The sequence below is a fragment of the Alligator mississippiensis genome, chromosome 7 (assembly GCF_030867095.1).
Source record: "Alligator mississippiensis isolate rAllMis1 chromosome 7, rAllMis1, whole genome shotgun sequence".
Lineage (NCBI taxonomy): Eukaryota > Metazoa > Chordata > Crocodylia > Alligatoridae > Alligator > Alligator mississippiensis.
Window position 1 is genome coordinate 26449945 of NC_081830.1, and position 26396 is coordinate 26476340.

A 26396-nucleotide genomic window follows, 5' to 3' on the forward strand; every position below is an offset into this window, starting at 1 on the left:
CACTTGCATCAACTTGTACCTTACACAGCTTGAGATAATTGCTGTTGGTGTTTGCATAACTTTAGACCCATTTCGTTTTCCTAATTGTATCAAACATTCGGATCTTCAACACAGTGCCCATCTGAGCAAGGACAGCATTAAGCCTTCTCCAGCTTCCCATCAGCTCATGATCTCTTAAAAGCCATGCTCTATTCCATGCTGGATCCAATAATCAATCTAGTTATGTACAGCAGCAGGGGGGAGGGAGGAAGGGTTGTGGGGGCCGTGCAGTTTGTGGCCCCAGCCCAAGCCCTATCCCCACTCCTTCCCTCACTACTGAGGCTTCCATAAACCCCACCCCTCAATGGCAGTGAGGGAGGGTCAGGCCCTGCACAGCCTGGGAGGGAGCCTGGCCAGGGAGGGGACAGAGCCATGAGTGGCTCATCTGGGGGGCGTGGGGAAGTGGGGTATGCAGCCTGGGAGGGCAGGGGGTGCATGTGCCCCCAGATCTGTATGCAGGGGCTGCATCCACACCTCATCCTATCCCCCCCCCCCCCATAGTCTGAAGGGTGGTGTGCTGCACACCATGTCAGGAAATCCTGCATCCACCCATGGATGTTCCCATTTTTATCATGACTCCTGTATTACGCTCTATCTTTACTGATATAATCAACTTGTAGCATAATTGTCTCCATGATGAGATAAAGCCATGCCATCCTTTTATGAAAGCTGAGGTCATTTACAAAGGTAGAAATCTAGACTACCTCTACCAAATGTAGCTCTCATTCTCGCTCTTTCACCACCAAGCCCTGGCTTCCAATATCCTTGCACAGGATTCTGTGGAGTCTATTGAAGGTTCCTCAACCAGGTCAAAGGCATGTTGTTCCATGGAAATTCATGCTTTGGGACTATGCACGGCCAATCAGAGTGTGAATAAAACCAGACTAAGGTTTTTATAATATTAGAGTTTTTACCTAACCTGGTCAGATTAAATTTAGGTTAAACAACATGTTAGGCACATACTTAATCTTCAGTCCTTACTCATGCTATATTTACATTAGACCTGTGAGTCTACTGCAGAAGCAATAATCCTGAACATTATAATACAATCAGCATTGAAAATGACCCTAAGGATTATCTGGCCCTAAATAACTTTGCCCATTTCGTCAAATTTTCCTTATACAGTTTACCTTTCAAAGACTTTATTATAAAATTTTTCACCCACCTGGGTACCCACTCCAACTACGCCCTTTCCTTCTTAAAAAGTGAAGCCCAGACCACCACTAACAAGTGTCACTGTCACCTCAAGTGTCTCACACTTTTTAATACAGCTCAAAAATTTCACTTGCTTTCTTTACAATTGCACCAAATTGCCAATTTATGTTGAGTCTGTGATCCCTAAAAAACTCCTGGATCCTTCACATAAATGCTGGCTCCCTGGCACTTATCTCCCATTCTGTATTTGTGTTTTTCATTGCTTTTTCCTGGATGTAGCATCATAAATTTATCCATATTGGCTTTCACCCTGTTCCTTCTCAGCCAGTTATCTGATCTATTAAAACCATTCATATTCCACTCTTGTCCTCCAGGGTATTTGCAAGCCTTCCCAGGCTGTGTCAGCTGCACATTTTCTCAGGCAGCTCTCTATTCAGGCATCTAAATCATTCATCATACCTTTTAAAACCACATCCCACAAGTCATCATCATCTTGGACTTAAAGGGATTTATTTGAGGTGGCACAAGGAACACCAGACTCTTTCACTTGCACTTCAACAATGTTAACACAAAATGACTCCAGCTGAGTAACACAGACTTTATAGCACTGCTGAATGTAGCTGAGAACTGTCATGATTCATAAGCAGAATGCACACAACATTATGGAAACTTAATTTCATGATTTAATCATAGATCTAAAGAAACAAAGAAGTACACCAAACACACAAAGTAAAAAGGGGCATCCTGTTCTTGGATAGCATCTACTTTTGGAGCAGTTTTCTCAGAGCACATTTGACATCCTTGTTCCTCATGCTATAGATGAATGGATTTACCATTGGAGGAACCACACAATACAGAACAGCTGTCAGAAGATCTAGAGAGGATGAGAAGTTGGAGGTGGGTTTCATGTAGGCAAAGGTGCAAGTGGAGCTAAACAGGGAGACCACAATCAGATGAGGAATGCAGGTGGAGAAAGCTTTCTGCCAGCCCTGAGCAGAGGGGATTCTTCACACCGCGGTGAAGATCTGAACATACGACACAATGATGAAAACAAAACAGCCTAGAGCTAAACACAAACTGAAGACAAGAGCTGCCAGCTCTCTGTGGTGTGTGTCAGAGCAGGAGAGCTTGAGCACCTGGGATATTTCACAGAAGAACTGGTTGATGATACTTGAGTGGCAGAAGGGTATGGTAAAAGTGTTTCCAGTGTGCAGTGCAGACTTGATGACCCCAGCAGCCCAAGCACAGGCAGCCATCTGGACGCAAGCTCTCCTGTTCATTATTATCTCATAATGCAGTGGCTTGCAGATGACAATGTACCGGTCATATGCCATAACTGTGAGAAGGGATAAATTTGCTCCCATGAAGGCAATGAGACAAAACACTTGGGCAAAACATCCAGAGTAGGTAATCGAGTTGCTATTCAATACGGAATTAGACATGGATTTGGGCACGGTCACTGAGATGGAGCCAAGGTCCAGGAGAGAGAAAATAATCAAGAAAAAGAACATGAGGGAATGAAGCTTGTGGTTGAGAGTTACAACTGTAATAATGAGGAGATTTCCCATCAGAGCTATCAGGTATGCTGTCAGAAACATGACAAAGTGTAAGATCTGCAGCTCCTGGATGTCAGAGAACCCCAGGAGGAGGAACTTGGTCACGGTGGTTTGTTTGGACATTTCCCTCTTCAATGCATTGTGCAACGCCTGTGAAGGAAAGACAAGGGTACTGGTCAGGATCCAAGTAACAAGTATAACAGGACTGGATCTCGTGTCAGAAACAACTCATGAGCAAACTGTCAACAGGGTCTATGTTAAAGGGCTGTAAACTTTTTAGTGGAAATTAATATTGTTCAGATTTTTTTGTTTTTAATTTTTTGCATTTTAAAAAAGGTGCACAAAAGTCCTTACCTGTGGGCATATGTATAGAAACACAAAACCAATGAAAAGAGAGTATTACAGACAAAAGCAAGTTTTATAATTATTTGATTGGTACTGCAATAGCACACAAGGTTTGCGTTTTAATTGCTTCATGCCCTCATTCTCCTATTCCCTCTCCCTCCATTTCAAATCTCAGTGTAAAACTACATCACTTCATCAAGTCGGCTGACCAGAGGAACATAGTCAAACCAAAAGGCCCAGTATGGAGGGCAGAAATGGGTCAGAAGCCTTGAGACAGTAGCCTATGAACCATCGTAGAAAACCAACATGGTAGTTTTGGCTGGATGCATTATATATTCAATTTTTAATAGCAACAACAGGAAAAACAAGATTCACAGGGGGAAAAAATAAAGCCACAGCAAGAGCAGGCTCACTGAATACAGCACTTGTGATGGCAATAAATGCTGGTCAACAAATTGTTAGCACATCCTCCTTTCCTCTTCACTGGTATCTACAACATAAACATGGGCAGCATCCCAAGAGTCACCTTGTCTGGAATGAATCTACACTGAGATCTACCTGCCACGATAAGCTTATTTATATAGTCCCCACCTCCCAGATGGACCATGATCTCTGTGCCATGATAGGCCAATCCCATTGTCCTGTTACCTTCACTTTGTGTCATTGATCTTTGTCATTTGGGTGCAAGAACTTTAAGCTCTTTGGGCAAGGGATGTTTTTCACTATTTATTTGCTCATCACACTTTGTTGGGTCCCCTGACCCTAATTCAAGAGGCATTCAGATATTTAAAATGCATTTTGGAGGGGTATCAGCAGCAGGGTTTACTGAGTTATCCCTCCTCCAGGTGTTTTTTTTTTTTTTTTTTTTCCTGAAAAACAGCAAAGTCTGGATGCAACGAGTAGGTGGGATTGGCATTCTGATGTTGCCGGGCAATACTGAATCTCTGCTGTGGGGCTTAGAATTTAAGCCTGGAAAGATATTTCTTATAAAAATGTCTTCACTTGAAAACGCAATGTTTTGCAATGTGTACATTTCTTCAAAAGCATACGTTTATGTAGAAGAACTAAAAATAAAATTGTATGGGTGGGAGGATAATTTGGTTTAAATCTGCAGTCTCCAGGAGCTTTTGATCAAAAATTTCTAGTTCCAAAGACACTGAAATATGTGTGTTATTGGGAGCAAGTTCAGATTTTCTAAAGGGGACTGTTTCTTTTCTTTCTGTTTTTTCCTTTGACCACCTAAGACATTTTGAATACGTTGCTATCAAAATGTTGATAGATTTCCAGCTGTGTGTCTTTTTTAGGTGCTTCAATAAACCACACATCCCCCCATTACCAACCAACCACAGCTAATTGCAATAACAGACTTACAGCAATGTTCTTTGTGAAGCTTTTCTCAACTTGTGACAGATCCTCCAGTGCCAGGACTCCTCGCTTCTTTTCCCAGTACTGATCTATCTAATCTCCCTCTTCCCTGACACTGTCAAATCTTTCAAAGTCAAAATATTTTAGTAGGAGCTTTCTCCCCACTCCAAGACTGAACTGGCAGAAGTAGATGCAAACCAGTTTCTCTCTGCAGATCACAAAAAACTTCACTGGTTTGGAAGGACTGATGCTGCAGGAAGGTGATTTATCCACATCTCTCTTCTTAGGGCTTCTGGGACTTGTTCCCTAGAGCCCAGCTTAGCTTTGAAGCACACAATCAGAAATAAGCCATCCTGGATTCATGTATTTTCCAGCCAGAAAGTTTTATTTTGATTGTTTAGTTTGATCAACTTTTATCTGCTTCTGGGCCAGGATATGTAGCATCTGGGAGCCAGATTAAATTATTCAGGCATCTCAAAAATCAGTGAGATATGTAGTCACGTTTAAGAAAACAGTTACACAGGTGTGCTGGCTCAGTTTTGTAGCTTAGGTGGTGTTGTGAGTCCCTTGGAGATCTACCTGCATTTTACACATAACAGTGCCTCTGATATAGGTGACCCAATATCTTTTCTCTTAACTTTTATGCCCTGTAATCCTCCATGCTCAGGTATATGTGTCATTATATCCATCCTGTTATTTTTCTGTTGCTTTGGTTCTCTTTAATTGCAGAACAATAAATCCTGGGATTGGCAAAGCAGTAGAAGAGACTGAGGAATGAGGTCTTCAATGCTCTGTTCCCTTAGGGTGCATCTGTACGTCATCATACAGCGGTGTTGCTCCAGTGCCATGATTTAGCTCTTCCTTTTGGAAGTACTAAAGCACAGTGCAGCAGCTGCCCCTACAGCACCATGCACGTGGTGCACGGCTTTATTGTCCTGCTATGTCGCTGTAGTGACACGCTATACCAGGAGGGTGTGCCACTACACCGACATAGCTGCCAATCTCATGTAGACCCACATGATTGTTATGTCACTTTGGCACACTGTATGGTGACGTAGTGCATTGCTACATCATTGTAGGGTGACATGTAGACATGTCCTCAGAGTCTCCAGAAAATCAGAGCCTAAAATGGCAACAAACAGACAGGAAACAAGGGTTGGTGAAGTCAGGTCAGGATGGCTGGGACTCATAAAATCTTCACTTATCTCTGCAAATAGATCACTTCACATGTCTCTGGGCACAATGTTCCACTCTGGGCCCTGTAGGGTCAAAAACAGAGACTGGAGGAAATATAACCATTTATTGTGTATTTAGATTTGGGTCCATCATTCCATCTATATCAAGCCTTTCAGGGAATTTATAACTCTTTACTGACTTATTGTTATCTTGTTTTCTGTCAGGCCAAAACCTCAAATCTGCATCCCCAACCTGTGCATCCCAAACTATAACCATTCCGGCTGACCATTCAGGCTGGGGAAGCCTGGAGCAGGAAGTGTCTGGACAACAGGGTTCAACATGAACTCAGACAGCCTTCCTGGTCGTTATAGCTTGTGCCTCTTCCTGCTCTCTGTGTGCTTTCCTGGCTTCACGATTTGGCTTGCCCTGTTACTCCAATCTCCTCCTGATCCTCTGGCTTCCTGACTCAGCTTCTCCCACAGACCCGTTCTCAGATTGACCTCCCGGCTCCTCATCTGGCTCCTTCCCGCAATCTGCTTCCTCTGCCTGCCTGCTTCAACTCCAAGTGACACCCAGATCTGGGAGCCTGGGACCCAGTGTGATACTCTCAGAGGTCATGTCTACATGAAATGTTGAGTGCACAGTAGCCCAGGACTACTGTGCAGTACTGTCGCATGGCAGAAAACATGATGTGATGGTACTGCTGAGTGGTGTCAGGCTTCTGTGCAGTCAGGGTCAAGAAAAAGCTGTTAGTTGGTGGAACTCAGCAGTAATGCCATTTCCTGTGCAGTCATTTAGTAATTGTTCATACAAGTACTAAGTTAGTCGTGACTAACTACTCTTCGGTCACAGTCTCATGTAGACACGGTCAGAAAGCAGTCAGAGCCCAATGCCCTAGCTCTGACAAGACCAGAATCAGAAACTGCAGCTGTCACAAACTACCTGGGCTCAGTTGGCATTGTCTTAAGTGTAGCTGCCTTCCTCACAAAAGTATGGTCTGGGTATGGCCACCATTTTGCAAGAGATATGTACATTACCATCTTCATCCAACCAAAAGAGATTTGGGATTCCAGAACATGTCATCACGGCAATTAAAGGGTCTGTGACTCTTAGGTGCATGTCAGGTGTCTTAAAATTAGGCAAAATGGAGGAGGAAGAACCCACCTCTTTTCCACAAACCTAGTACTCAGAGCACTTTCTCATGACTAAAAGTTAATGTGCTTCAATTTACCATTCAGTGAGAAAATGCATTGCTCAAAATCAGAACTCTTCAAAGAAAATGGTCACTCCCACCAACATCAACAGGATCAACACATGATATTATTATTCAGTCATAGGTTGTCTTCGGAAATACTCTAAGTCCTCGTCTTCCAAAATGCCTTTCCATCATGCTAATATTGACACAGCATACATGTATCTAGGCACTTGGGTTTAACATGAAAAAGGACGCATGTGTAAGATTGTAGGTTCATATTAACAGATGGCTAAACATGCACTAGGGTCCAACCAGCATTAATATAGTCTTTTAACTGGGGATGGGTCCATCCAGAAATCTACAGAAACTCCTTTCCTGCTATTTAATATTGGAAGGAAATACTGATGATGCCATTCTTTAAACCAAGGATGCCATGATGTTTACACTAAGATTGCCAGGGCACAGGCAGACAATCACTGGTGCAAGCCCTGGAAGATTCAGGGCAACCACAGGATCAGGAGGTCAGGTAACATGAAGGATCTCACTCCTACCCCAGCCCCAGGATGAGACTCTTCTAAGAGCACTGGGAATTCTAGAGCTTCAGATGACAGGCTTAGCTTCCTGTACACAACTGCCAGGAGCATGGGGTCACACAGGAGAAACAGGCTCTTTTGGTAACCAAAAATGAATATGATCTCATAGGGATAATGGAGACCTGGTGGGACTCCACCTATGACTGGACCACAGGTATTGATGCCTATACCTTGTACCAGAAGGATTGTGTTGCAAGGAAGGGCAGAGGTGCAGCTCTCTTTGTGAAGGGGTATTACACTTCACTACAAACAGAGATTGGCACGCAAGGAGGGTGACTCGAGACCCTCTGGGTTAGATTACAGGGAGAACATGGTGGAGGTGATATAACTGTAGGAGTCTGTTCCAGACCTCCTAACCAGGAGCAAGAGCTTAGCCATGAATTTGCTAGCCACTAGCACACTTTGACTGTATGGTCATTATGAGTGACTTCAAACACGCTGATATCTCATGGGAAGAGCATTTAAAGAAAAAAAGAAGGTTGTATAATAAGACATCCAATACTCCTACTGTCTCACTGTTTATTCACTTGCAGACCATTGTTTAAATCCCCTACATATTAATGATGCAAATAATAATAATAATAATAATACACCAACTGGTAAACAAAAGTCTTCCATTCATCATCTTGAAATTGATGGGATTTATTTTAGGTGGTGCAGATGGAAAAATTGAAGCAAGAATCTTTACTTCCCTGCTTCAACAGTCTTAACACAGAATTACCCAAGCCAAGTGTCATTGTACTTACCAAGTTACAGAATAACCCACCACCTTTATTTTTTGTAAAGAGGTTGCACATGATAGTATGAAAACAATACTTTCATGAGTTAATCATAATAAAAAAAAATTAGTAAAGCAAAGTCATGAAACAAAGATTGGACATATTGTTCTTGCAGAGGATCAGCCTGTGGAGCAGTTGTTTAAGGGCAGCTTGGATCTCCTTGTTTCTCATGCTGTAGATGACCAGATTCATTGATGGAGGCAAAACAGAATACAGAACAGCTGCCAGGAGATCAAGAGGGGTAGGGAGTCATAGATGGGCTTTGTGTAGGTAATGACAGCAGTTGAGAAAAGCAGGGAGACCACAGTAAGGTGGGGAATGCAGGTGGAGAAGGCTTTCTGCTGGCCCTGCTCAGAGGGGATTCTCAACGCCATGGAGAAGATCTGAACATACGACACAACGATGAAAACAGAGTAGCCTAGTGCTAAAAACACACTAACTCTTCCACAAAATGCATTTTTGTTCGAAGGGTCTGTCCTAGTGAAACTAGACAATTTTGCAAAACTTTCTATCAACTCAAATTCCCACATTTCAGTCATGCATTAGCTATCATGAACACTAGCTGTCTGTCCATGTTGCAAAAGGAAAAAAAAATGAGGTTGTGAGATAAGATGCACAATAATCCTATCTCTCTGTCTGGCTTTTCACGTGCAATCCACTGTTTTGTTCCACTACATGTTAGTGATTCATTTTAAATAACAACTAGCAAATCTTCCATCAACCATGAGGAGATTCATTCAACCCCCTTCCAGCCCCGCACCCCACCCCAGCCTCACTCGCCCTGCCCCCCCCCTTCCCCCATTCACTTCCAACCCTGCACCACCTCCCTGCCTCACCCTGTCGTTTGGGTCCAACCCAAACCCATTCTCCTCCTTCCCCTCCTCCCACCCATTTGGGTCTGACCCTTCCCCACTTTGCTCACCCTGGTTGGGTCCAAACTTGTTCCCCCCATCCTCCCTGGATCAGGCCAGTCCCTGCCCCCATGCAACTCCACTCTGTGTCCGCAGCAGCCCCCCTCCCTCCCCCTGTTCAGATCCAACCCCATCCCCTCTTCCCCCACCATTCAGGTCCCACAGGGTTCCCCATTTCAGGTCCGACCCCTCCCCCTCCCTTCCAGGCCCCTTCGGTCTGCCCCTGCCCCTGCTCTTGCAGAGTTAGGGTCTGACCCCACTCCTCCCCTTTCAGGTCAAACCCCACTATGACAGAGGGGCTTCTGGTTTTCCTCAGCTGGCCCCACCATTTCTAAAGTGCTCATGTCAATTTATTATTTTTTCTTGCCTCTGTGGAGGTGGGGTGGGGAGAGCCACAGCACCAGGGGCTGCAGGAGAAAGTGGCACAGCAAAAGGGCTCCCGTTTTAACTCAGCTGGCCCTGCCCCTGGCTGCCCAGCCCGCCCAGCCAATCAGCACATGCACAGTAAGACAAAAGCTTGACAGACAGACAGATCAAGCCTTTTATTATATTAGAATAATAAAGTCAAAGGGTTAGAAGGGGTCTCAACAGGCATGTGGTCTACCCCCGTACAAGTTGGCAGACCAGAGTTTGGCATTTTGTATTTGATTTTTAATAGCAACAGCAGGAAAAGCAAGAAGCTGAGAAAACATCAAGATCAGGCACACTGAACACAGAACTTTTGACTACAATAACATGCTGGTCAATAAACTGCTAGCACGCCCCTCTTTCCCCTTCCCTGGTATATACAGCATAAGCATAGACAGCATCCTAAATTTCACCTTGTCTGAAATGAATCTGAGTAGTGCCTGCCATGTGGCAATTAGCCGATTTATATGGTCCCTGTCCCCATCTGGACGGTCATCTCTATGCCACGATAGGGCAATTCCAACCTTCTGTTATCTCCACATTGTGCCTTTGATCTTTGTCATTTGGGTACAAGAACTTGAAGCTCTTTTGGGCAAGGGATGCTTCTCATTATGCATTTGCTCATCTCGCTTTGTTGGGTCCCCCAACCCTAATTTAGGAGGCACTCAGATATGTAAAAGACATTTCAGGGTGATCAGCTGTGGGGCTTACTGAGCTTTCCCTCCTCCAAGCATTTTTTCTAGAAAACAACAAAATCTGGATGCAATCACTGAGGTGGGCACTACTGAATCTCTGCCGTGGGGCTTAGAATTTAACCCTAGAAAGATGTTTCTTATAAAAATGTCTTTTGCTAAACATATACTTTCTCACAATACATCTATTTTCTTCAAAACCATTAATTTATGAGGAAGACCTATCAATATGGGAGTGGAAGGATAATTTGGTTTAAGATGTGCAGCCTCCAGGAGCTGTTGATTAAAAAACCTCAAGTTGCCGAAACACTGAAATGTGTGGGTTCTTCGTAGCAAGTTCAGATTTCTAAAGGGAGCTGTTTTCTTTTCTTTCTTTTCTTTTTTCCTTTGACCAGCTGAAGAATTTTGAATACCTTGCTATTAAAATGCTGAGAGCTTTCCAGATGAATGTCATTTTCAGGTTCTTAAATACCCCACACACTGCCCTTCTTGCCAACCAACCGTATTAAAAACTTACTGCAACAGTCTTTGTGAAGTTTTTCTCAGCTTACCATAGATCCTCCAGATTCTTTGCTTATTTTCCCTCTACTGATCTATCCAATTTCTAAGTTCCCTGCCTCTACCAAACCTTCACAAGTCAAAATATCAAGCTATCTCCACTCCAAGACTGACCTGACAGAAGTAGATTCAAACCAGTTTCTCTCTGCAGATGACAGCGAACTTCACTGGTTTGGAGGAACTGATGCTCCAGGAAGGTGATTTATCCACATTTCTCTTCTTAGGGCTTCTGGGACTTACTCCCTAGAGCCCAGCTTACCTCTGAAGCACAGAATCAGAAACAAGCCTTGCTGGATTCATGTCTTTTAAAGCAAAAATTTATGTTTTGATTCTTTAGTTTAATCATCTTTTATCTATTGTTTCCTACTTCTGGGCCAGGATATGTATCATCCTGTGTGAAAAGGCTAGTATTCACTTCGGATTGGGATTCGTCTGGTTCTGGGGAAAGTGATTCTGTTCAGTGATTCAAATCACTGTCCCGATCTGATTCAGCCAAATCTGATTTGGAGATTCGACCGCTGTCAAATTGGCCGAATCTTCAAATTGAACAGACACAATCCCCTGCCCACTCTCCCAGTCCCATCAATGGCTGCCCCACCCGGCCCCAGCATACTGGAACCTTAAGAAGCAAAAAGCCCCGTACTCACTGGTTCCTGCCAGGCAGGGGGGCAATCCCCACTGCCCCCCACTACCCCATGCTGTATGGGGCGGGCTCTGCAATGAGCCCCCAGAGGCTACGACAGCTGCTGCAGCAGCCAGTGAGTGCAGGGCTTTTTTTTTTTTAAGTGTCAGTTAACCTCAAGGTTACTGTGCATTTAAAAGGGGCCCAGTGGGTGCATCTGCACAAGACACTACTGCACTGTGGTTACTGCATATCTACTTAGTACGTGTATAAGCTATGTATTAAATAAATGCACGGTAACCAGATTTACTACACGGTAGCACCAGCAAACATCTTTTATGTGATGCTATTGTGCAGTAGCCTAATACTACAGTAAATTTCACCGGCGCACTAGGGCAGGCGATATGCCAGATTTGAGATGCTTAAGTTACCAGTAGCCCTGGGACCTCCCTCAGGCAGATCTGCTGACTGGGGTGTGGCCCTCACCCTCACTGCCCAAGCATTTGCTCCAAACCCAATGAACAGATGGGTTTCTTTATTTTATATATATAACTATATACAGGAAGAGAGATGGATTAATGAAAAAGAAGGCATATATCCATATATATATATATATTATCAATAGAGAATAATAAAACCAATCATTTGAATACAATCTAGGAATATAACTGTAAGTGAATAATTCTCACACAGGGGGTTATTCCCTTACACCAGACTCCCGCACTGATTACAGTCACCTGGTCATATCCTTTTGATTAAAAAAACAAAACAGCTTCCTTTTAGAATTAAACCTCCCCTCTCACTGTAATAAATAACCACACAGTTATTGCTAGGATCTGGCACTAGATGATGTGGACACATCCTGTCATTTTTGAGGCTCTGAACCCACTTCTTCAGCACCGCAGCCACTTCTGGGAGCACTGTGACCATTTCCAGGAGTGCCGTGGCTGCTCCCCAGTCGACATGATTGGGTGTGTGGAGCCCACTGACCTCGATCGGTGAGACTGGCCATGAGGGGACCTCCACCCCACACAGTCACAGACTGGTTGCTGAGGGGGCACAAGCCCCACCTAACTAAGGTGGCACCAGTCACCCATGCTTGCAGGGTTCTGACCTGGCAGCTCCCAAAGAGCCTACCAGCTGAGGCTGGCCATTCCCTTCCTCTCTTCTCCTGGGGACACCTGTGTCCAGAAGCTGCACAGCTCCATGCCTGGTGAGGAGATTAGCTCCTGATGGTGCTATGCAGGCTCTTTCTTGTCCTGATGTTAGCTTCCAGAGCAAGTCTCAGTTCACATTGCAGTGAGCTAGTGTGGGGCTGTGCCTCTTCCCCTCTCTCTCTCTCAAAGTTGGAATTGGATCCTCCTCTCCTCCTTTCACACATTATGGATGCTTTAATGTGCAAACACAACCAGTCAGAGCCCTCAGCTCACAGCGGGGGCTCTGATTACATTGCAAATGGTCCAATAAAAAGCATGCATGGTGCAGAGTGTATTTTCCTGCTTGGAAAAGCCATAGGACCTGGTGCAAGCCTTCTGTGGCTTTTCTGCAAAGGGTACCGAACATGGCGCACCCACCAAGCTAGCAGCCCAGGAAGCTGTGCAGCTGTTCCAGTGCTGTGCAGTAGCATCTCAGGACAATATGGCAAAACAGTTTTTACCATGCAACACTATCAGCCTGCTAAACTGCACCTGGGCACATGTATACATCAGGAACAAATCTGCTCCCAGTGGAAACAGTTGAGTGCAGGACTGTTCCTACCCTGCAGCAGCCAAGGGGTGCTCCAGGCTTCCCGGGTGCCAGACCTGGGCTAGCATGGGGCACAAGGGTCAGGCCTGAGTTCTGGAGACAGGGGGAACTGTCCTGAAGTGGGAGACAGTGCCCAACTGCACGGATCTTGGGATCCCAGGCCTTGTGATGCCCTGTGCCTGAGAGTGGGGCTAGGCAGCACCAGGACTGCAGGGAAAAGATGCGAGAGGGTAAGAAGCATCATGTCAAGTAGCACTATCACCTCCCATGTTTAACCTCTAATACTCCTGGTACTGCAGCACAAAACTGCATTCATGTTTCTGTAGCTACATCAAATTGCTGATTCATATTGAGTCTGTGATCCATGAGACCCTGCAGATCCTTCAGATCCTTTTCAACAATCATACCACCCAGCCATTTATAACCCTATTTGTATCTGTGCTTTTGATGATTCTCCCCTAGGTGCAGCACCTCCTTTTGTTTCCTTGGACTTTGTCTTGTTGTTTCTAGCCCAGCTTCCCAGCCTTCCACATCCATTTGAATTTTGTGCCTGTCCTCTAAAGTGTCTGCAGTCCATCCCACCTTCACAGAATCTGAATATTTGCCTATATCCAAATAATGGATTACACCAAATGGTAAACAAAAGTCTTCCATTCCTCATCTTGCAGTTGGTGGCATTTATTTGAGGTGGAACAGACGGTAAAATTGATGCATGAAACATTATTTTACCGCTTCAACAGTTTACACAAAATGATCAAAGTCAAATGTCATTGTCCTTACAAAGCTAAAAAACTAACCCACCACCTTCATTTTTTGTAAATAGGTTACACACTATAATATGAAAACAATGATTTCATGAGTTAATTATAAAAGAAACACAAATAAAACAAAGTCATGAAACAAAGATGGGCATATTGGTTTTGGAGAGGATCAGCCTGTGGAGCAGTTGTTTGAGGGCAACTTGGATCTCCTTGTTCCTCATGCTGTAGATGACTGGATTCATCAATGGAGGCACCACACAATACAGAACAGCTGCCAGGAGATCCAGAGGGGGCAGGGAGTCAGAGACAGGCTTCAAATAGGTAATGCTGGCAGTGGAAAGGAACAGGGAGACCATGATAAGGTGAGGAACGCAGATGGAGAAGGCTTTCTGCCGGCCCTGCTCAGAGGGGATTCTCCACACTGCGGTGAAGAACTGAACATATGACACAATGATGAAAACAAAACAGCCTAGAAATAAAAACATACTGAAGCCAAGAGCAGCCAGCTCTCTACGGTATGTGTCAGAGAAGGAGAGCTTAAGTAGCTGGGGCAGTTCACAAAAGAACTGATTGATGATATTTGAGTGGCAGAAGGGTATACCAAAGGTGTTCCCAGTGTGCAGTGCAGAGCTGATGGCACCAACAACCCAAGCACTGGCAGCCATCTGGATGCAAGCTCTCCTGTTCATTATTATCTCATAATGCAGTGGCTTGCAGATAGCAATGTACCGGTCATATGCCATGATGGTTAGGAGTGCAAAACCAGCTGTACAAAAAAGGAACAAGTAAAAGTCCTGAGACACACATCCAGCATAGTAAATTGCCCTGGTGTTTAAGAGAAAATTGGCCATGGATTTAGGGACAATGATGGAGATGGATCCAAGGTCAAGGATGGACAAATTTGCCAAAAAATAGTACATGGGGCTGTAGAGGTGGTGGTCCGTAGTTACAGCAGTGATGACAAGGAGGTTCCCCACCAGAGCTGCTAGGTATGCTGCGAGAAAGGTGACAAAGTGTAAGATCTGCTGCTCCGGAGTGTCAGAGAAGTCCAGGAGGAGGAACTCGGTTACAGTGGTCTGGTTGGACATCTTCCTTCCCAGGGCACCGTGCAAGTCCTGGGTCTAATAGAACAAGGGCAGTGGTAAGGAGGAGAGTAACAAACTCAGTGGCTTTGATATTCCCATCAATAACGTATCCAAATTTCATGCTAAGAATGTAGATCTTCCATTTTTTTGCCCTATGGATAATTTGATTTTAATAGATTACATTTCCCTAACAAGACCTTACATAAAAGAAAATATTATGATATTCCATTTAAAAAGTGAAGAAAATGTTAACCCAGCCTCAACTCAGGATTTTTATTTTTTTCCCTGTAAATCTGAAATGTATTCATCTCATCTAGAAAGTGTATGCTGGAAAGAAATACATGAGAAAAAAATATATTATGTAAAATTTGATTTCCTTCGAGGTCCTGTTCCCACCCCATCCTCCACACCACTCCCTGTAAACTCTATAACTTTATCTGAATTAATAGAAAAAAACATTTGGAAATGTCTTAATTCACTCCTGTATCTTTGAATCTATTATACATAAAATGTAGTATGATTTCTGTAGCCAGGTTTTCCAACTTTTATATTCTTATATCTCTTCTGCATTTTACTAGAAGAAGACACTTCACTGATGCAGAAAACTTACTGAAATTGTTTTTGTGGAAGTTTCCTTGTCATATTCAGGCCGAGATCCTTTGCTCTTGTCCAGTTGATCTCTCAGATCTCCTCTGCACCAACCACTAGTCTAGATCCCCAGAAGCACAGCTAACTCAGAGGTCTTTCTCTGCTCCCTCTGTCACTGATAGACTGGCATAAATCCAACCAGGTTCCTGATCATGCAGCTGACCTCAACCCGCCTTGTAGAAAAGGAGTGAAGCAAGATGGCAATTTTTCAGCTGTTTTCTTCCAAAGGCTCATGGGACTCGTTCTCTGGAGTCCTGCACAGCACAGAAGGAAAAGCCCAGATGTAAACAGTCTGAGCTGTAGAGATGTTAGCAGAACAGGAGAGCTGTGCTCTGGTTTGATCTCCCTCACAACACAAGTCATGGGATCTCTGAGAAGGCCCTGAGCTTCTCTATCTGGCTCTGTTGTCCCAGTTAGCCAGATTGGGCACCTTAGCATACAGGGAGGCACCAAGTTGCAATTACGTTTGTCCCTTTCCTATGTAGTTTTGCATGAGAACATAACATGAGAATAAAAGTCAGGTTGTAAGGTGCAAAAAAATAATAATTCTAAATGTAATTAATATATTCCATAACTCGGACAAACAAGCTCTGTTGCAAGGCATCACATTGACAAAATATTAGCTCAGCAATCATTAGTAGGGTCATGGGTCTGAATCTACTGTCATAAATATGACAGCACCTCAGATTAGCACCCATCTATCTGTCCACGTTCCAAAAGAAAAAAAAAAAAAGAGGTTGTGAGATAGGACGTACAATAATCCTATCTCTCAGTCTGGCTTTTCACTTGCAGTCCACTGTTTTGTTCCACTACATGTTAGTGATTCATTTTAAATAACAACTAGCAAATTGCCCATCAAGAATGACATGAGATTCATTGAACCCCCATCCGGTCCTGCACCCCACCCCAGCCTCACTCTCCCTGCTTCAGGTCTGAACCCACTCCCCACTTTGGGTCTGACTCATCCCCACCCCCCATTCAGTTCCAACCCTGCCCCCCCCTCCCTGCCTCACTCCGTTCGGGTCCACCCCAACCTCATTCTCCCCCTCCCCCCTCCCACCCCTTCTGATCTGACCCTTCTCCACTCCCCTCACCCTGGTCTGGGTCGAACCTTGTTCCCCACTTCCCCCCTGGATGAGGCCAGTCCCTGCCCCATGCACCCCCAGTTTGGGTCCACAACAGCCCAACCTCCCTCTGCCCATTCATGTCCAACCCTACTCCACCTCCCCAACCATTCAGGTCCCACACAGTTTGCCCCCCACCACTTCAGGTTCAACCCCACTCCCTGGCCCCGCCTCGCTACAGGTCCAACACTGCCCTGCCCCCTCCCACCCACTTTGGATCTGACCCTGCCCCTCCTCTCCCCCAGTTTGGATCTGACCCCGCTCCCCCTCTTCAGGTCCAACTCCACTATGACAGAGGGGCTTCCACTTTTCCATGGCTGGCCCCACCCTTTCTAAAGCACTCATGTCAATTTATTTTTTCTTGCCTCTGTGGAGGTGGGGTGGGGGGAACCACAGCACCAGAGGCTGAAGGAGGAGGTGACACAGCAAAAGGGCTCCCGTTTTAATTCAACTGGCCCTGCCCCTGGCCACTCAGTCCGCCCAGCCAATTGGCACATGTGCAGTAAGGCAAAAGCTTTACGGACAGACAGACAAACAAAGCCTTTTATTATATTAAAATCAAAAGTCAAAGGGTTAGAAGGGGCCTCAAGGGTCATGTGGTCTAACCCCCTGGACAAATGCAGGAATGGCACTCCTAACCCATCCCTGATGAGTGCCTATCCAGCCTCTGTTTGAAAACCTCCAATGACGGAGACTCCCCAACTTCCCCGGGAAGTCTATTCCACTTCCTCACTATTCTAAAAACAAGGGTGCTTTTTCCCCAAAGTCTAATCTACATCTACTTTGCTAGAATCTGAAGCTTGATATCCTTCCCTATGCAGCAAGGGAGACTTATAATAATTCTAATAATAATAAAATCACAATTAATAACTATGGAATAGAAGAGTCCTCAAGAATCATGGAGTCCCACCCCTGCACAAATGCCAGAATGTTACTCCAAAATTATCCCTGGCCAATGTCCATCCAACCTCTTCTTGAAAACCTCCAATGAAGGAGACTCCACAACTTCCCTGGGCAATCTATTAAATGTCCTCACTCCTTCAAAAACAAGGATGCTTTTTTCCTCAAATCTAATCTAAAATTACTTTGCTGGAATTGGAAGCTTGACATCCTTCCCAATACAGCAAGGGAGAACTGTTGCTTTTCATCCACTACTGCATGTCACTTATTAAGATATTTCAAGACTGCTGTGTTGTGCCCACTTGATTGCCTTTTCTGCAAGCTAAATATGCCTAGTTCTCTCAACGTATCCTTGCATGGCTTCCATTCCAACCCATTATCATTCATGTCACCTATCTCTGAACTTCCCTAACTTTTCAATATATATATATTTTTAAATATGGAGCCCAGAACTTCACATAATAGTCTAGATGAAGCCTAACCAGCAGCATGTAGATTGGCAGTATAGGATCATAGAAGCATAGAAACATCAAACCAGGAGGGACCTGTGCAATCATCAAGTCCAGTCCCCTGCCATGGGCATGAAGTTATTGGGCTCAGATGTGCTCCTGTCAATCCTCACCTTGAGCACCTCCAAGGAGGTTGACTGCGCCACCTCTTCTGGGAGTGTGTTCCAGATTCTGGTGAGCCTTACAGAAAAGAAGTTTTTCCTCATGTTCAACCTGAATTCACCTTCTATTAGTTTATGCCATTTGGTCCTCATCCTCCCTTGAGGCGCCCTCCTGAATAGTTGCTCTCCTAGTTTTTGGTGCTCCCCCCTGATGTGCTTGTAGGCAGCTATCAAGTCACCCCTCAGCCTTCTCTTACTCAGCTTGAACAGGCCCAGTTCCCGGAGTCTCTCCTCATAAGACCTACTCTCCACACCCTTACCCATACAGGTGGCCCTTCTTTGTACCCTCTCAAGTTTATCCACAGTCTTCTTGAAGTGTGGTGCCCAGAACTGGGCACAGTACTCCAGCTGAGGTCTTAACAATACTGAATAGAAAGGGAGGAGTATGTCCCTGGATTTATTGGCCACACCTCGGCTGATGCACACCAGAGTTTTGTTTTCCCATCTGTCAGCCTCGACACACATGTTCCCCAGGTCTGATTCAGATGCTGTGCCAAGCCAGTGGGTCACCACCTATTGTATAGTTGTGGTGAGTGTTCTTCCTATCCAGGTGAAGGACCTTGCACTTCTCCCTCCCTGTTAAACCTCATCTGATATTGTTCTACCCATAAATTTGGTCTGACAAAGTTGTCCTGATCTTTTCCCTATTCTCTGGTGTGCCCGTGTATCTGCACAGGTTGGTATTGATTATTAATGAATATATTGAATAGCACGGGTCCAAGCACTGATCCCTATCACCTCCCATGTTTTCTAACTAATACTCCTGTTGTTGCAGTCCAAAACTGCATTCAAGATTTTGTAGCAGCATCAAATTGGTGACTCTCATTGAGTCTGTGATCCACCAAATCCCCAAGATCCATAGATTCATAGACGCTAGGGTCAGAAGGGACCTTGGCAGATCATTGAATTGACCTACTGCCTAGGCAGGAAAGTGTGCTGGAGGTCAGATAACCTCAGCCAGATGCCTATTCAGCCTTGTCTTAAAGACCCCTCAGGTAGGGGAGAGCAGCAACTTCCTTTGGAAGCCCATCCCAAATTTTGGCTACCCTTACCATGAAGGATCCTTTTCAACAATGCTGCCACACAGCTTTGTATAACCCAGCTTGTATTTGTGCTTTTAATTAATCTTCCCTAGGTACAGCAACTTGCATTTCTTTCTTTCAACTTCATCCTGTTGTTTTTAGCCCAGCTTCCCAGTCTATCCGGATCCATCTGAATTCTGTGCCTATTCTCTAAAGTGCCTGCAGTTCATCCCACCTTCACAGAATCTGTGTATTTGCCTATATGCAGATAATAGATTACACCATCTGGTAAACAAATTTTTCCATTCATCATCTTGCAATTGATGGCATTTATTTTATGTGGCGCAGAGAGTAAAATTGATGCATGAAACATTACTTTCCTGCTTCAACAGTGTTAACACAAAATGACCCAAGTCAAGTGTCATTGTACGTACAATACTACAGAATTAACCCACCACCTTCATTAGTTGTAAATTGCTTGCACACTATAGTAAGAAAACAATAATTTCATGAGTTAATTATAAAACAAACGTAAGTAAAGTCATGAAAGAAAGATGGACATATTGTTTTTGGACAAGATCAGCCTGTAGATCAGTTTCCTCAGGGCAGCTTGGATCTCCCTGTTCCTCATGCTGTAGATGACTGGATTCATCAATGGAGGCACCATGGAATACAGAACGGCTGCCAGGAGATCCAGAGGGGACGAGGAGTTAGAGACGGGCTTCATGTAGGCAATGCCAGCAGTGGAAAGAAACAGGGAGACCATGATAAGGTGAGGAACACAGGTGGAGAAGGCTTTCTGATGGCCCTGCTCAGAGGGGATTCTCAACACCACGGTGAAGATCTGAACATACGACACAATGATGAAAGCAAAACAGCCTGAAGCTAGAACCACACTGAAGGCAAGAACTGCCAGCTCTCTGCGGTATGTGTCAGAGCAGGAGAGCTTGAGAAGCTGGGGTATTTCACAGAAGAACTGGTTGATGGTATCTGAGTGGCAGAAGGGTAGACTAAAGGTGTTCCCAGTGTGCAGTGCAGAGTAGATGACACCAGCAGCCCAAGTATAAGCAGCCATCTGGATGCAAGCTCTCCTGTTCATTATTATCTCATAATGCAGTGGCTTGCAGATGGCAATGTACTGGTCATATGCCATAACCGTGAGAAGACACATGTTTGCTTCCAGGAAGCAGAAGAGACAAAACACTTGGGAAACACATCCAACATAGGAAATCCTCCTGGTGTTCAATAAAGAGTTAGACATGGATTTGGGCATGGTCACTGAGATGGAGCCAAGGTCTAGGATGAATAAATTTATCAAAAAGAAGTGCATTGGGGAATACAGGTGGTGGCTGAGGGCTATAGCTGTGATTCTTAGGAGATTTGCCATGAGGGCTGCCAGGTATGCAACTAGGAAGATGAGGAAGTGTAAGATCTGCAGCTCCTGAGTGTCAGAAAACCCCAGGAGGAGGAATCCTGTCCCTGTGGATCTGCTGGACATTTTTCTCCTCAGTGCCTTGTGCAAGGCCGGTGAAAGGAGAACAAAGACAGCGATCAGGGTCAGAGCAACACATGTACGAGGGAAGCTCACATCAGCAGTAACATCAAGCCATCTAAAAAGAATATTTCAGGGGAAAAAAAACATTTTACAAGTATTTCAACTGATCCTGTAATGACTCATGAAGCATCTTCTTTCATTGCCTTCTTTCCCCTTCTCCTCCAAGGACTCATTATAATAAAACCATCTCCCCTCGGCAATCTGGCACACTGACGGGATATAGCCAGACCCAGGAACCAGCTGGGGAAGAACAGTGGCCTGAGGTGTTGAAACAGTCACCTATGAACCATCAGAAACAGCATTTCCAAAACAATCATCCATATCCTCTTTTTAGCAGGAAGTAATTCTGCATTTGATATTTTCCTAACAGAAGCAAAGGCAAGAACTACAGCAACAGTCAGTGGCCCAGCAACAGCAATCTCTCATTACACTGAGTAGGGGGTTAATTTTGTGAGATCTCTCCACAGCTCCTCACTATCAGCTTTGGATTACACCACCTGGGATAGCTAGTATCTGGTGGGAACACTGAGAATTCACTGTGCACCTCCTCACTCAGATCATTGATGAACATGTTGGACAAAACTGTCCTGAGCACAGAGCCCCAGGGGACTCCACTCTTGTCCTTCCACCAACCTGAAAAATGGCCATTTACCCAGACCCTTTGTTTCATGTCTTTTAACCATGTCTTGATCCATTAAAAGACTTTCTGTCCACTCCCATGGTCCCTCACCAAAAGGCCAATTTTAAGAACTATCAGCAAGGGACCTTGTCAAAAGCTCCTGATATTGCGTTGGGTTGGATTGGACTGGGTTGGACGGCACTGGACTGGATTCGATCAACTGCACCTCCCTTGCCCACATGCTAACTGATGTTGCCAGAGATCTCCAGCAGATGGTTGGGATACAATTTCCCTTCAAAAAAATTATGCTGACACTTCCCCTAAACATCAAATATATCCATGTGACTGCTAATTTTATTCCTACTATACTATATATTCCATCAAATTCCAGGGATAGAAGTGAAAAACCTTCGGCTGTATTTCCCAAGATGACTTCTGGAGCCCTTTTTTGAAGTTGGGTGTTGTGTTGTTAACCCGAAACTCTTCTGGTATGGTATCCCTCGCTAGGTGACATGCTATGAGCAGCAGCCCTGCAGTTTCACATTTAAATTCCTATACAACTCTCAGGAAAGATGATCTGGTCTCAATCACTTGCTTACTGTTTTAATTTATGGATTTTCTTTTAAACCTCCTCCCTTGTCACTTCATTTTGATCTCTTTGCATTTATACAGTGTGGATCTAGCATGGGCATCTCCCCAGTATTTTCTACAGCCCAGTTTACTACCCAGCTTTTGATATACTTTTAAAGAATTCTTCTTCCTTCTTTCACAAAACACTTTTCAAATTCCCTTTTGGCCTGCCTTACTATGTTTTACAATTGACCTGCTAGAATTTGCATGCTTTCCTGTTTTCCTCCTTGGGCCACACTCCTTTTCTAACCTCTGTTGGGTCAGAGTAGCCGCTGCTTAATATGTGTTTTAAAGCATTTGCGTTTAGCTGGTAGTGCTGTGCTCAACAAAATGCTAACTCAGCCTCTTTTCCTCTTCCCAGATGCATACAGCCTAGCTTCAAGTAGCATCTAAGTGTCACCCTGTGCTTGCCTCCTATTGTCTCCCCTTGCCTCTGATCCTCACTATTAAGTATTTGTATTTTCACAGACATGCATTTTATACACTGGTTTCTATTCCATCCAGGGGAACAGAAAATACCATCACACTCTCCCTACACCTGAAGAAGGGTGTTTGTGCCCAAAACCTTGCAAAAAAACATTTTTCCAAATATATACATGTTCTAATAAAAGAAATCACATTTAGCCAAAGAACCTGTCTGACCTTGTCCACAATGATTTTATATTGAGCTCCAATATATTGGGGGGGGGGGGGGGTTGGAACTGGGCTATTTCTGAGCATTGCTCAGGCTCTCAAATTGAGCTTCGAATTTAGAGCCGGAGGTCTGTTTCCATTAAAGTTTCCTTATAAAAACAAGTATTTGTTCTAAACCTAGCCTTTGTCACAGTATTTCTATTTCTTCAAAACTGTTATCTTACATAGAAACACTAACATTAAAACATAAAAAGGTTCAAAGGAGGAAAGAAGAAAATTTGATTTAAAATGTGTCATTTCTGGCAGTTTGCTTGAAAATATCCAGTTGTCAGAAACTGAAATAATAAATGGGTTCTGGGTGACAAATTGAAATTTTCTGGGGGGAGGTTTTTTCTGGTTGTTTTGTTTCATTTTAATACCCTCCCACCCCCGTGACTAGCTAGATCACTTTTAATACATTTACATTGTCCTCTACATTTCCAGGTGTATCTGATTTTTAAGTTGTTAAATGACACAGGCAAACACACACACACACATACACTTATCTTTTAACCACCCAAATACATTTCATCGCAATGACAAATGGGCTGCAGTTTACTTACTGAGGTTTTTCCAGGCTTGTGATTGGATTCTCTAGTCCCAGGAGTCTTTAGTTACTTTCCTTCAATCAATCTATATAATTTCCCTTTTCCCTAACACAGTCTTATCTCGGTGTTAAGTGCTCAGATATCTTACCTTCACTCCATGACTGACAGAACTAGACCCAAACCAGTTTGTCACTAGAGAGAACTGAAGACCTAAAGCTGCAGGAAGGGGATTTAACCACCTCTCTCTTGGGCCACGTGGAACCGTTCCCTAGAATCCAGCTTAGCTTTGAAGCAGAGAACCAGAGGGAAACATTCCCGGGTTGATATATTTAAAAGTTTTCATTTTAATCTTTTGGTTAGACTACTGTGTAATTGTTTGTCCTGCTTTGGGGCCAAATTCTGTATCATAGGGAGGCCAGACTATCAAAGATATTTAAGCACCTAACAATTCAGAGGCACTCAGACACTTTTAGGAAATGTGTATTTTAGGTGCATCATCACCTGGCCTGGCATCTTCCGTCTTGCCTTTTTATGCTATGTACTTCTTGGTGTTTTAATAAATATGTCACGCTGTCTCCACCTTGTTCTGTCTCAAACTCTGTGGTCTTCTTAACTTTCAGATGAATGAATTGTGGGATTAGCAAAGGATAGATGGGGCTGAGAAATGCAAATCTCCAGTGCTCTGTTCCTTTAGACTCAATGAGTACCCTATGCAAAAATAGCAACAAGCAGACAGAGGAAATAGGGGCTAGGGAAAACAGACACAGATGGCTGGGACTCCTCAAAACTACCCATAACTCTTCAGATAGATCTTTTGAGGTCAATAATTCAGTTTTGATAACTTTCTTTGGGACTCTCTTAACTGTATGTTAACATCGCTGTCACCTTTAATTCAATGCCCTGTGTCTCTGATAGAGGCCAGAATCAGAAAATAGACCTCTTACAAACTGGACCATGGGCTGCAGAAGCAGGTGGGCCACCTGGGCCAAGGCCCGACCAGCTTTTAGTACATTAATTTAGCTAGCTGTGCAGTTAAAAAAATAGCTAGACAGTTTTAACCAGAATGACAATTGCGCATTTGTGGGATATATAAATTAACTTGCTAAAAATTGATCGGGCCATAGCCTGGGTGATCCACTTCATTCTTCAGCCTATGAACTGGACCAGGTCCTGTAGAGATGCCTCAAATGCAATTGCTACAGTGATGCCTACCTGAATCTACAGAGAGCCTGGGACAATTGCTGAGGGACAGAGAAAGTGACACTAGTATCCCCATGGGGTTTAATTGTCAGCCCCACTGATCCCTGGTACACTTCCAGCTGCATACACCTTGAGGGGGTTGGGAGGGTAGAGCAGTAGTCTGGCCTTCATTCCCAAACTAGACTTGCCATGGCTTGAAGGGTAAGGATGAGGAGACTGAACTACCTCCTGCATGTCTGGGGTACCCTGATCCCAAGGGGGTTGTTACTGCCTGTCCTTCAGAGGAGGACAAAGGGGTAATGTATCCCTCTCAAGACCTGTTATGGGCATTTCACAGGCAAGTGGGAAAGCCCTGTGCCTATCTTGGACTAGTCCATGCTGTAGTTTAATGAAACACAATGGGCCTATTTTCCAAAATCACCCTGGGAGCTACAGTGCTGAGGGCAAGGACTCCTGAGAGCAGCTGCAGTGCTGCTCTTTAGGAATGAGAAGGGATGTTCATAATGACCAGTTCTTTCCTAGCTTCCAGGTCAAGAAATTTACCTCTTTGAGGCAGTGTCTGACTGGAGACCTGTCGTCAGAGGTTTTGTGTCTTTCAGAGTTGTGTCCCTATGATGTAGCTGGAGAGGACACCGGAGCATGAACTGGAATTGCTGTCACACAGGAAAGTCTCAGTTTCCAGCATTTTCCCCCAAAGCAGACAAAATTCACAGCCTTGGAATTTTACTCACAACATATTGCGAACTTATGTCATGCTGACTTTGTGTTTCCAATATTATTTTGAGAGCTGCCTCTGCAAAGGGTCACTGAGCACACAGTTAACCTGGGGATTTGGTGCACAGAGGCAAAGGAAGGAATTGGGTGACTGTGGCGTCGATGCCTATACAGTCAGATGGGTCACCAACTGGCTGGAGGGCTGCACCCAGAGAGTGGTGGTGGACAGGTCATTTTTGACCTGGAGGGATGTGGGCAGTGGGGTACCCCAGGGCTCAGTCCTCAGGCCTGCACTGTTCAACATCTTCATTAGCAACTTGGACAAGGGGGTGAAAAGCACCTTGTTCAAATTTGCAGATGACACTAATTTGTGGGGAGAAGTGGGCACGCTGGAGGAGAGGGGCAGGCTACAACTAGATCTGCACAGGTTACAGAGGTGGGCGGGTGAGAACAGGATGGATTTCAGTATCACAAGTGCAATGTAGTGCACCTGGGGAGGAAGAACCAGCAGCATACTTACAGGCTGGGGAACTCCCTTCTCATCAGTGCAGCGGCATAAAAGGATCTTGGAGTCATTATTGGTTCCAAAATGAACATGGACTGACAGTGTGGGGACGCAGTCAGGAAGGCTAACCACACCTTGGACCTACTCATGATGCATCTGTGGATGCATGACAAGGAGGTGATCCTCCACCTCTATGCGGCACTGGTCAGGTTGCAGTTGGAGTACTGCATCCAGTTCTGGGCTCCACACTTCAGGAGGCATGTGGACAGAATCAAGAGGGTCCAGAGGAGGGCCACTCGCATGGTCAGGGAGCAACAAGGTAGGCCCTATGAGCAGAGGCTGAGGGACCTGAACCTGTTCAGCTTCCACAAGAAAAGACGGAGAGGGGATCTGGTGGCTGTCTACAAACTGGCCAAGGGGGACCAGCAAGCTATGGGAGAGTTCCTGTTCCCCTGAGCACTACCGGGAGTAACAAGGAATAATGGCCCTAAGTTGACTGAGAGTGGATTCAGGCTAGACATCAGGAGGCACTACTTCACAATCAGGGCACCTAGGATCTGGAACCAACTTCCAAGGGAGGTGGTGCTCGCTCCTACCCTGGGG

At 44.7% G+C, this 26396-nt stretch overlaps 1 protein-coding gene and 1 pseudogene across 1 annotated transcript; both read right to left on the minus strand.

The window, feature by feature from the left end:
* Positions 1-1955: 1955 nt before the first annotated feature.
* Positions 1956-2489, minus strand: LOC132251893 (olfactory receptor 14A2-like; annotated as a pseudogene).
* A 3194-nt stretch (positions 2490-5683) lies between these two features.
* LOC102567134 (olfactory receptor 14C36-like) lies at positions 5684-20503 on the minus strand. Its single transcript, XM_006263517.3, has 2 exons — positions 19994-20503; positions 5684-5719 (listed from the first exon to the last, which is right to left on the minus strand). The coding sequence occupies exons 1-2, from the start codon at positions 20501-20503 to the stop codon at positions 5684-5686; spliced, it is 546 nt and encodes a 181-aa protein (XP_006263579.3).
* Between the last annotated feature and the right edge of the window lie 5893 nt (positions 20504-26396).